Here is an 11,175-nt window from a genome sequence, read left to right on the forward strand (position 1 = left end):
CCCAATTGTTCAGACTGCTCCCCTTCTAGACTGTAAGCTCGTTTTGGGCAGAATGCTAATTCTGTTGCACTGCATTCTCCTGAGCGCTTAGAACAGTGCTCTGCACATAAGTGCTCAATAAATGTCATTGATTGATTGTATCTGGCCTGATTAACCTGTATCTACCCTAGCGCTTAATACCATTAAAAAAAGAAGAAGAGACTCATCCGGCCCGTTAACTGAGACACTGGCCATTCTACTCCGTTGTGTCCATCCTGCTCTGCTAAGGGAGGGTGGGAAAACCCTGGCCTTCCATTTTAACCACTGAGAGGTGCCGTTCAATTAGTCTGGAGGTGGCGGCGGGCAGCAGCAGAGACAGGTGAGATCAGGGCAGCGTGTTTGGCTCCTCCCACCAGAGAAACTCCTGGAAAAACGGCTCATCATTTTTACTGAAAACAAGTGGTGAGTTGGGAGCTGGGCGGGGAGGGCACGGTGGGCGGGGAGCTGTGTCCTTCGGAAAAACAAAGTAGTTCAACTAGTCCTCTTAGCCTGCGTAAGTAGAAGCCCAGGATATTTTAGACATCCCTCAGGTGTAGCACTTTTAGAAACAAGGAAATGGGGTGTGAGGCAGACAGGCAGTCAGATTTAGAGACCTAACTGCTTTTACTTTTCTCTTCCCCTCCCTTTTCCCCACTCTGGTGGAGAGGAGAGCCTGAGTGTGAGGAAGAGAAGAGCTCCCCCCATCATCCTAGGGCCTGCAAAATTGCCGCTGCCCAGGGGACTACCACCAGCTAAGGCCCAGCTGCCTCTCTTCTTCCTCCTTCCTCCTCCTCCTCCTCCCTGGCCCCTCCTTGGGCCAGGCCTTGCCCCAGTGACTCCCAACTCCCTCTGACTGCAAAAAGCTGAGCCTGGCCATTTCAGAAAGCACCCCGTCTCTCTCAAGGGGGCTAAATGATCTTCAGGAGAAACAAATGAGCAGCCAGGAAGGGAAACGGACACAGAAAAAGATTCAGCGGGAAGCCCAGACTGGTTGGAACAGGCCCAAGATGATTTAACGTCAACAAATAACAACGACTAGGCTCCCGCTGGCACTCAGAGGCCAACGGGAGATAATGCAGCTGGACCGTTTCAACTGAAACAACAAAATATCCCGTTTCCAAGAATTGGAAGATAGAGAGAAGCCCACACCTTCATCGTTCATGAACTGTGAAGTTTATTGAGCCTTAGAGCTGGCACGACACCCATTCTTCTCCACTAACAGGAGTCAGGTAGCTGGAGATGGCTGACTGGCATTCTCCTATACTTTGCCGGGGCTGATCACTTGTCGTTTTCATAGTCAGCGGGGTTCTTCCTCTTGGACTTTTCAAATTCTTCATTGCCCCAGGTGTACAGCATATAAAAGGCTACAAATGCTTTAAAGACACAATCCAGGAGAAAGCATGCTGAGATGGTCAATTCCACAAATGCCTACAGGTGTTTTCCCACAGTGCCTACCTGCACCTCCAGGCTATCTCAGAAGCCCCCTTTCCCCTTACTCTTAACTTAAAAAGAAAAAAAAATTGCTGAGGTTGGGGCAGTGAACGTCACAGGTTACACCTGCTTTACATATGGCTGAAATACGCAAGGGGTCTCCACTACCTCGGAGCCTAATGGGGTTAGGGTTAGGTTTAATATGACTTTATTGTAGGCCTTCAGAGATAGCACCCTGTGCTTCCAGAATTTGGACATTTGGTCCCAAGTGGGACAGGGACTGTGTCCAACCCGATTTGCTTGTATCCACCCCAGTGCTTTGTACAGCATCTGGCACATAGTAAGTGCTTACCAAATACCAGAATTATTATTATTAGGCAGGGGCCAGGCTGGGAATTCAGCCCTGTTTAGACTAAGTTCTAGATCTGGCCAGGTTCATTCAGTATTCATTCAGTTCAATAGTATTTATTGAGCGCTATGTGCAGAGCACTGTACTAAGCGCTTGGAATGTACAGTTTGGCAACAGATAAGAGACAATCCCTGCCCCCTGTCGGGCTTACAGTCTAATGGGGGAGACAGACAAAAACCATAGCAATAAATAGAATCAAGGGGATGTACATCTCATTAACAAAATAAATAGGGTAATAAAAATATATACCAGTGAGCAAATGAGGACAGTGCTGAGGGGAGGGAAAGAGAGGGGAAGGAGCAGAGGGAAAGGGGGGAAAAGGGGCTTAGCTGAGGGGAGGTGAAGGGGGGGCAGAGAGGCAGCAGAGGGAAAAGGGGAAGCTCAGTCTGGGAAGGCCTCTTGGAGGAGGTGAGCTCTCAGTAGGGCTTTGAAGAGGGGAAGAGAGTTAGTTTAGCGGAGGTGAGGAGAGAGGGCATTCCAAGACAGCGGTAGGAGGTGGGCCAGAGGTCGATGGCAGGATAGGCATGAACGGGGGACAGTGAGGAGGTGAGCGGCAGAGGAGCGGAGCGTGTGGGGTGGGCAATAGAAAGAGAAAAGGGAGGAGACGTAGGAGGGGACAAGGGGATGGCGAGCCTTGAAGCCCAGAGTGAGAAGTTTTTGTTTCGTGCGGAGGTTGATAGGCAAGCACCGGGAGGTTTTTAAGGAGGGGAGTGACATGCCCAGAGTGTTTCTGCAGGAAGATGATCCGGGCAGCAGAGTGAAGAATAGACTGGAGCGGGGAGAGACAGGAGGAAGGGAGATCAGAGAGAAGGCTGACACAATAATCCAGCTGGGATATTATGAGAGCCAGAGCCTGTACCAGTAAGATAGTCGTATGGATGGAGAGAAGAGGGCAGATCTTGGCGATATTATAAAGGTGAGATCGGGAGGCCTTGGTGACTGATCGGATGTGTGGGGTGAATGAGAGAGCCGAGTCAAGGATTTCACCGAGACTGCAGGCTTGAGAGACGGGAAGGATGGTCGTATCATCCACAGTGATAGGGAAGTCAGGAAGAGGACAGGGCTTGGGAGGGAAGATAAGGAGCTCAGTTTTGGACGTGCTGAGTTTTAGGTGGGGGGCAGACATCCAGATGGAGACGTCCTGGAGGCAGGAGGAGATACGAGCCTGGAGGAAGGGGGAGAGGACAGGGGCGGAGATGTAGATCTGTGTGTCATCTGCATAGAGATGATAGTTGAAGCCGTGGGAGCGGATGAGTTCACCGAGGGAGTGAGTGTAGATGGAGAAGAGGGACAAGAATTGACCCTTGAGGAATCCCAACAGTTAAAGGATGGGAGGGGGAGGAGGAACCTGCAAAGGAGACGGAAAATGACCAGCCAGAGAGATAAGAGGAGAACCGGGAGAGGACGGAGTCCGTGAAGCCAAGGTGAGATAAGGTGTGGAGGAGAAGGGGATGGTCGACAGTGTCAAAGGCAGCTGAGAGGTCAAGGAGGATCAGAATAGAGTAGGAGCCATTGGATTTGGCAAGAAGGAGGTCACGGGTGACCTTAGAGAGAGCAATCTCGGTAGAGTGGAGGGGACGGAAGCCAGATTGGAGGGGGTCCAGGAGAGAATGGGAGTTAAGGAATTCTAAGCGGCGAGTGTAGACGACTCGTTCTAGGAGCTTAGAAAGGAAGGGTAGTAGGGAGATAGGGCGATAACTGGAAGGGGAAGTGGGGTCAAGAGAGGGTTTTTTTTTAGGAGGGGGGAGACATGGGCAAGTTTGAAGGCAGAGGGGAAGAGGCCATTGGAGAGTGAGCGGTTAAAGATAGAAGTTAAGGAGGGGAGGAGGGAAGGGGCGATGGTTTTTATAAGGTGAGCGGGAAGGGGGTCCGAAGCACAGGTGGAGGGGGTGGCAGTTGCGAGGAGGGAGATCTCCTCTGAGGATACTGCAGGGAAGGATGGGAAAGTAGGGGAGGGGGTTGGGGAAAGGGGGAGTCAGAAGAGGGAGGGGTGACTTTGGGGAGCTCAGACCTGATTGTGTTAAACCAGAGGTTCAAACCATTTGTCAGTCTACCTAGTCTTACCCAACACATGTGCACCCCCCGCACCCTGTGCTATTTACTAAGAAAAGTTTTCTTACTATCAAGACTCTAGAATGAGTTCCCCCCCAAGCTCATCCTCCTTAGATGGTAAGCTTGTTGTGGACAGGGAACGTTTCTACCAACTCTGTTGTACCCTCCCAAGTTGTACCCTCCCAAACGTTTAGTACAGTGCTCTGCACAAAGTAAGCACTTAATAAAAACCACTGATGACAATGATGATGATATTCCCAGCAAGCATTTGTGGTTCTGGAGTCTCACTGTTGCCAATATGCTTCAGTAGATGGAAATCTTTGCTCTGGAAACCAGCAAGACACATGATGATGATGGTATTGGTTAAGCGCTTACTACATGCCAAGCACTGTTCTAAGCACTGGGGTAGATACAAGGTAATCAGGTTGTCCCACATGGGGCTCACAGTCTTAATCCCCATTTTACAGATGAGGTAACTGAGGCACAGAGAAGTTAAGTGACTTGCTCAAAGTCACACAGCTGATAAGTGGCGGAGCCAGAATTAGAACTCACGACCTCTGACTCCCAAGCCTGGGCTCTTTGCACTAAGCCACGCTGCTTCTCTGACACCTGACAGACACTTCCAGAAATGCTGTTCTGATGATAGTGTGGTGACATGTTCTTAGCTGGGCCCTGTACAAGAACTTATACCACGACAGTCTCAAACTAGTGTTATTTATAAAAAACAGAACCCCACCCGAGTCGGGGCTTCGAGAGGGTACTTACGAGGGGCTACCTTCAGGATGGACTCTCGCGTTCGCCGTAAGACATTCGGAATGCCTTTGATGAAGAAGTTGGGGAATGCCCTCTGCTCAAATGGCGACAGGCTATAGGAAATGATATGCCTCACTTTTATTAGGTTTCCGAACTCACGACCCATCTTCACTGACTTTCCCTGAAAGCAGAAGAATTTGATATTAGTCAGTCGGTCAACTGCATTGATTGAGCGCTCACTCTTTTCGTAGAAACTCACAATTCAAAAGATGGCAGCAGGTGGCTCTCAGATTACACAGTTGACCTCACCACACAAAGATAAACATTTATAGGAGAACCCCATCCAGACTATAAACTGAGTTCTCGAGGTGACAGTGAAAGCGTCAGCCTGCTGAAGCGTGCAGCTGCTAAAAGCTGTGAGATGCCTGGGAACCTTGGCAGAATGGGAATGTTTAGTGTTTTCCAAGACCCAAACACAAGATAAAACTCCGATTCGATTGGAAAACACTCCTACGGGGACCGTGCACTCAAAGCACGCAGAACCAACAGCATCTGATGAGCAATTCCACTTGGCCCAGGTCTGCGGTGTGGCCTTGGTGGAAAGAGTTCCAGACTAAGGGCCAGGGACCCTGGATTTCTAAACCATCACCTGCCCAGTTGTAGGACCTTGGGGAAACTGCTCTGTACCTCACCTCTCCCACCTGTAAAATTGCAATTAAATACTCCTCCTTCCATGTTGGACTGTGGGCCCCGTTGGGGAGGTCCTGAGTCTGATTCAATTATATTCTATCAACCCCACGCCGAGAAGCAGATGGAGCGAGCACGGGCCTGGCAATCAGAAGGACCTGGGTTCTAATCCCAGCTGCGGCTCACGTCTGCTGTGTGACCTTGGGCAAGTCACTTCACTTCCCTGGGCCTCAGCTACCTCATCGATAAAATGGGGATTGAGAGCAAGAGTCCCATGTGGGAAAGCAACTCTGTCTAACCTAACTTGTACCTACCCCAGCACTTAGAACGGTGCTCGGCACATAGTGAGCACTTAAGAAGTAATTCATTCAATCATATTTACTGAGCGCTTACTGTATGTAAGGCACTGTACTGAGCATTTGGGGAAAGTAGAATACAGCAATAAAGAGTGACAGTCCCTGCCCACAACGAGCTCACAGTCTAGGGGGGGGATAGTAATAATAACAATAACCAGTAATAATAATGATGATGGTATTTGTTAAGCGCTTACTAAGTGTTAAGCACTGTTCTAAGCGCTGGGTAAGTACTATTATTATTATCCCTGCTCTTAGCTCAGCTCATAATAAACGCCTAACAAATGCAACTTATTACTGGTGTGGGATTCCCGTGCCTCAATTCTGCCATCTGTCCATTTCGGGAGCTGCTGCTGCTGCCTGTGAACTCGTTATGGGCAGAGATTGGCGCTGTTTATTGTTGTATTGTAATAATAATAGTATTTAAGTGCTATGTGCCCACGCACTTAATACAGGGCTCTGCACACAGTAAGCCCTTAATAAATCCGATTGAATGAATGAAATGGATGGGATGACCTGCCAAGCTGCTGCGGGGAAGCAGCGTGGCCTAGTGGCAAGAGCTCAGGCTTGGGAGTTAGAGGTCGTGGGTTCTAATCCCAGCTCTGCCACTTGTCTCCTGTGTGACCTTGGGCAAGCCGCTTCACGTCTCTGGACCTCTGTTACCTCATCTGTAAAATGGGGATGAAGACTGTGAGCCCCATGTGGGACCACCTGATTACCCTGTATCTACCCCCGTGCTCAGGACAGTGCTCGGCACATAGTAAGAGCTTAACAAATACCATTTATTATCATTACGACAGCCCTGCCCCTAGCCTTCCCCACTCCTGCACCCCCAGATGAGAGGCCCAGGGATCCCCATGAGTGTGCATCATTCATTCGTGTCTATGGAGCACTTACTGCATGCAGAGCACTGCACTAATCGCTTGGAACGTGCAACTCAGCAATAAAGAGCGACAACAACGGGCTCAGTCTAGAAGGGGGAGACAGACAGCAAAACAAAACAAGGCGACAGGCATCAATACCATCAAAATAAATTAACAGAATTATTCATTCAATCAATCGTATTTATTGAGCGCTTCCTGGGTGCAGAGCGCTGTCCTAAGCGCTTGGGAAAGTGCAATTCAGCAATAGAGACAACAATGGGTTCAGTCTAGAAGGGGGAGACAGACAGCAAGACAAAACAAGGCGACAGGCATCAATACCATCAAGATAGATCAATAGTTATTCATTCATTCAATAGAACTATTCATTCAATCGTATTTATTGAGCGCTTCCTGGGTGCAGAGTGCTGTCCTAAGCGCTTGGGAAAGTGCAATTCAGCAATAAAAAGAGACAACAACGGGTTCAGTCTAGAAGGAGGGAGACAGAGAGCAAAACAAAACAAGGCGACAGGCATCAATACCATCAAGATAGATCAATCGTTATTCATTCATTCAATAGAATTATTCATTCATTCAATCGTATTTTTGAGCGCTTCCTGGGTGCAGAGCGCTGTCCTAAGAGCTTGGGAAAGTGCAATTCAGCAATAAAAAGAGACAACGGGTTCTGTCTAGAAGGGGGGAGACAGCAAAACAAGCCGACAGGCATCAATACCATCAAGATAGATCAATAGTTATTCATTCAATCAATCGTATTTATTGAGCGCTTCCTGGGTGCAGAGCGCTGTCCTAAACGCTTGGAAAAGTGCAATTCAGCAATACAGAAAGGCAACAAAGGGCTCACAGTCTAGAAGGGGGAGACAGACACCAAAACAAAACAAGGCGACGGGCATCAAAACCATCAAAATAGATCAACAGAATTATTCATTCAATCAATCGTATTTATTGAGCGCTTCCTGGGTGCAGAGCGCTGTCCTAAGCGCTTGGGAGAGTGCAATTCGGCAATAAAGGCAACGACGGGCTCAGTCTAGAAGGGGGAGACAGACACCAAAACAGAACAAGTCGACAGGCATCAAAACCATCAAAATAGATCAACAGAATTATTCACTCAATCGTATTTATTGAGCGCTTCCTGGGTCCAGAGCGCTGTCCTAAGCGCTTGGGAGAGTGCAATTCGGCAATAAAGAGAGACAACGAGGGGCTCAGTCTAGAAGGGGGAAGACAGGAAGCGCTTAACAAATACTACAATTATTAGGCAGGCAGCAGCAGCAATAGAAATAAAGTCTGATGAGCCAGACATCTAAATAAAGAGAAGGAAGGCCGCACATGCACATCGACAAAAGCAACGAATAAAGGAGGACGGGAGGCCCGAGGCCCCAGGGCCACTCACGGCGGAGAGGTCACGGCGCCCTCCAGCTGGGCCCTTTCACATCCGGGAAACCGCGCCGCCGGGGGGGGGGGGGGGGTCACGGCACAGCCACTTCCGGCTCCGACGCCGGCGGGAAAAGCCCGCCCTCGCGCACGCGCGCGCGCCACCCCCCTCCCGGCACGCGCTCGCCGAGGCTGCCGGGAAGAGACCATTCGGCTTCTGGGGCCGGGGGGGGGGGAGGGCGGGACGGGCCAGGGGGACTATTCCTCTCTCGCCCCCCCCCGCCTGGGGAGGAGTGCGCCCGACCGCGGCGGAGCTACAAGGTTCAGTCCTTCCGCCGCTCGTATTGATGGAGCGCTCAGCCTGTGCAGAGCGCTAGGAAGGGGCAGTTCATTCATTCAATAGTATTTATTTATTCATTCATTCAATAGCATTTATTGAGCGCTTACTACGTGCAGAGCACTGGACTAAGCGCTTGGAATGAACAAGTCGGCAACAGAGAGAGACGGTCCCTGCCCTTTGACGGGCCTTACGGTCTAATCGGGGGAGACGGACAGACGAGAACAATGGCAATAAATAGAGTCAAGGGGAAGAACGTCTCATAAAAACAATGGCGACTAAATAGAATCGAGGCGATGTACATTTCATTAACAAAATAAATAGGGTGATGAAAAAATATATACAGTTGAGCAGACGAGCGCAGTGCTGAGGGGATGGGAAGGGAGAGGGGGAGGAGCAGAGGGAAAGGGGGGAAAAGAGGGTTTAGCTGCGGAGAGGTGAAGGGGGGGGTGGTAGAGGGAGAAGAGGAGCTCGGTCTGGGAAGGCCTCTTGGAGGAGGTGAGTTTTAAGTAGGGTTTTGAAGAGGGGAAGAGAATCAGTTTGGCGGAGGTGAGGAGGGAGGGCATTCCAGGACAGCGAGAGGACGTGGCCCAGGGGTCGACGGCGGGATAGGCGAGACCGAGGGACGGCGAGGAGGTGGGCGGCGGAGGAGCGGAGCGTGCGGGGTGGGCGGTTAGGCCCCAGGGAGAGACCATCCCTGCCGAACGACGGGCTCCAGCCTTGCACTGCGTTCATTCAATAGTATGGATTAAGCGCTCACTATGTGCAGAGCACTGTTGATTCATTCATTCAATAGTATTTATTGAGCGCTTACTATGAGCACTGGACTGAGCGCTTGGAATGGACAAATCGGTAACAGATGGAGACAGTCCCGGCCCTTTGACGGCCGCACAGTACTCTGCACTGAGCGCTTGGAAGGGACAGTTCGGCCCCAGGGAGAGACCATCCCTGCCCGATCGAGTGGGCATTGCATTCATTCATTCAATCGTATTTATTGAGCGCCTACTCTGTGCAGAGCACTGGCCTAAGCGCTTGGAATGGACAGTTCGGCCACAGGGAGACACCACCCCTGCCCAACGACGGGCTCCAGTCTTGCATTTCATTCATTCACTAGTATTTATTGAGCGCTTATTCTGTGCAGAGCACTGGACTGAGCACCTGGAATAGACAATTCGGCCACAGAGACCATCCCTGCCCGATGCCGGGCTCCAGCGTTGCATTTCATTCATTCATTCAATAGTATTTATTGAGCGCTTATTCTGTGCAGAGCACTGTACTAAGCGCTTGGAATAGGCAATTCGGCTACAGAGAGACACCATCCTTGCCCAACGACGGGCTCCAATCTTGCATTTCATTCATTCAATCGTATTTATTGAGCGCTATGTGCAGAGCACTGTACTGAGCACCTGGAATAGACAGTTCGGCCACAGAGACCATCCCTGCCCGCTGCCGGGCTCCAGCGTTGCATTTCATTCATTCATTCATTAGTATTTATTGAGCGCTTACTCTGTGCAGAGCACTGTTGAGCACTTACTCTGTGTAGAGCACTGTACTGAACACTTGGAATGGACAATTTGGCAACAGATCGAGACCATCCCTGCCCAACAATGGGCTCCAGCGTTGCATTTCATTCATTCAAAAGTATTTATTGAGAGCTATGTGCAGAGCACTGTACTAAGCGCTTGGAATGGACAGTTCGGCCACAGAGAGAGACCATCCCTGCCCAACAACGGGCTCCAGTGTTGCATTTCATTCATTCATTCATTCAATAGTATTTATTGAGCGCTGACTATGTGCAAAGCACTGTACTAAGCGCTTGGAATGGACAATTCGGCCACAGATTGAGACCATCCCTGCCCAGTGACGGGCTCACAGTCTAATCAGGGGAGACAGCAAAGCAAAACAAAACAAAACAAAAACAAGGTGGTCAGGGTGTCCTTAATCCTCATTTTACAGATAACTGAGGCAGAGAGACTAATGATGATGGTGTTTGTTAAGTGACCCACCCAAAGTCACCCAGCTCATAAGTGGGCCGAGGCGGGATTAGAACCCACGACCTCTGACTCCCAAGCATGGACTCTTGCCACTAGGCCATACTGCTCGTCATTCATTCATACTCTCTGAGTGCTTCTTCTGTGCAAAGCACAGTACTAAGCGGTTTGGAGGGTGCAATCCAACAACAAACAGCCATCTTCCTTGCCCACAATGAGCACACCGTCTAGAGGGAGAGGCAGATATAAATGTACATAAATACATAGATAATAAATGTGGTATTTGTTAAGTGCTTACTATATAATGATGACATTTGTTAAGTGCTTACTACCTGCAAGCGCTGGGGAGGATACAAAGGTGATCAGGTTGTCCCATGTAGGGCTCACAGTCTTCATGCCCATTTTTACAGTTGAGGTCACTGAAGCCCAGAGCAGTTAAGTGACTTGCCCAAAGTCACACAGCTGAGAAGCGGCAGAGCAGGGATTTGAACCCACGACTTCGGACTCCCCAGTCCTTGCTTTTTCCACTGAACCATACTGCTTCTCTACTGTATGTCAGGGACTGTACTAAATACTGGGGTGGATACAAGCAAATCGGGTGGGACAAAGTCTCTGGTCCATATAGGGCTCACAACCTCAAGCCCCATTTTTGCACATGAGGTAGCTGAGGCCCAGAGAAGGGAAGTGACTTGCCCAAGGTCACACAACAGACAAGTGGCAGAGCAGGGATTAGAACCCATGACCGTTTGACTCCCAGGCCCAGTGATGTATCCACTGTGGGGTTGGGAGGGGGGATGAATGAAGGGAGGAGGTCAGGGCATTGCGGAAAGGAGTGGGAGGAGAGGGAGGCTTGGTCAGGGAAGGCTTCCTGGAGGAGATGTGCCTTCGATAAGGC

At 50.1% G+C, this 11,175-nt stretch overlaps 1 protein-coding gene across 2 annotated transcripts; it reads right to left on the reverse strand.

Annotated features, from left to right (window-relative positions):
- Nucleotides 1–1,172: 1,172 nt before the first annotated feature.
- LOC100080559 (cytochrome b-c1 complex subunit 8) lies at nucleotides 1,173–8,072 on the reverse strand. Of its 2 annotated transcripts, none has more exons than XM_029049824.1 (3): nucleotides 7,972–8,072; nucleotides 4,676–4,844; nucleotides 1,173–1,391 (listed from the first exon to the last, which is right to left on the reverse strand). In XM_029049824.1, the coding sequence occupies exons 2-3, from the start codon at nucleotides 4,827–4,829 to the stop codon at nucleotides 1,297–1,299; spliced, it is 249 nt and encodes an 82-aa protein (XP_028905657.1). In that variant the 5' UTR covers nucleotides 4,830–4,844; nucleotides 7,972–8,072; the 3' UTR covers nucleotides 1,173–1,296. The 2 variants fall into 2 exon arrangements, with proteins under 2 accessions (XP_028905657.1, XP_001511431.2); XM_001511381.5 differs by lacking the exon at nucleotides 7,972–8,072 and adding an exon at nucleotides 6,601–6,662.
- Nucleotides 8,073–11,175: the final 3,103 nt, after the last annotated feature.

This window comes from Ornithorhynchus anatinus, chromosome X1 (genome assembly GCF_004115215.2).
Source record: "Ornithorhynchus anatinus isolate Pmale09 chromosome X1, mOrnAna1.pri.v4, whole genome shotgun sequence".
Taxonomy (NCBI): domain Eukaryota; kingdom Metazoa; phylum Chordata; class Mammalia; order Monotremata; family Ornithorhynchidae; genus Ornithorhynchus; species Ornithorhynchus anatinus.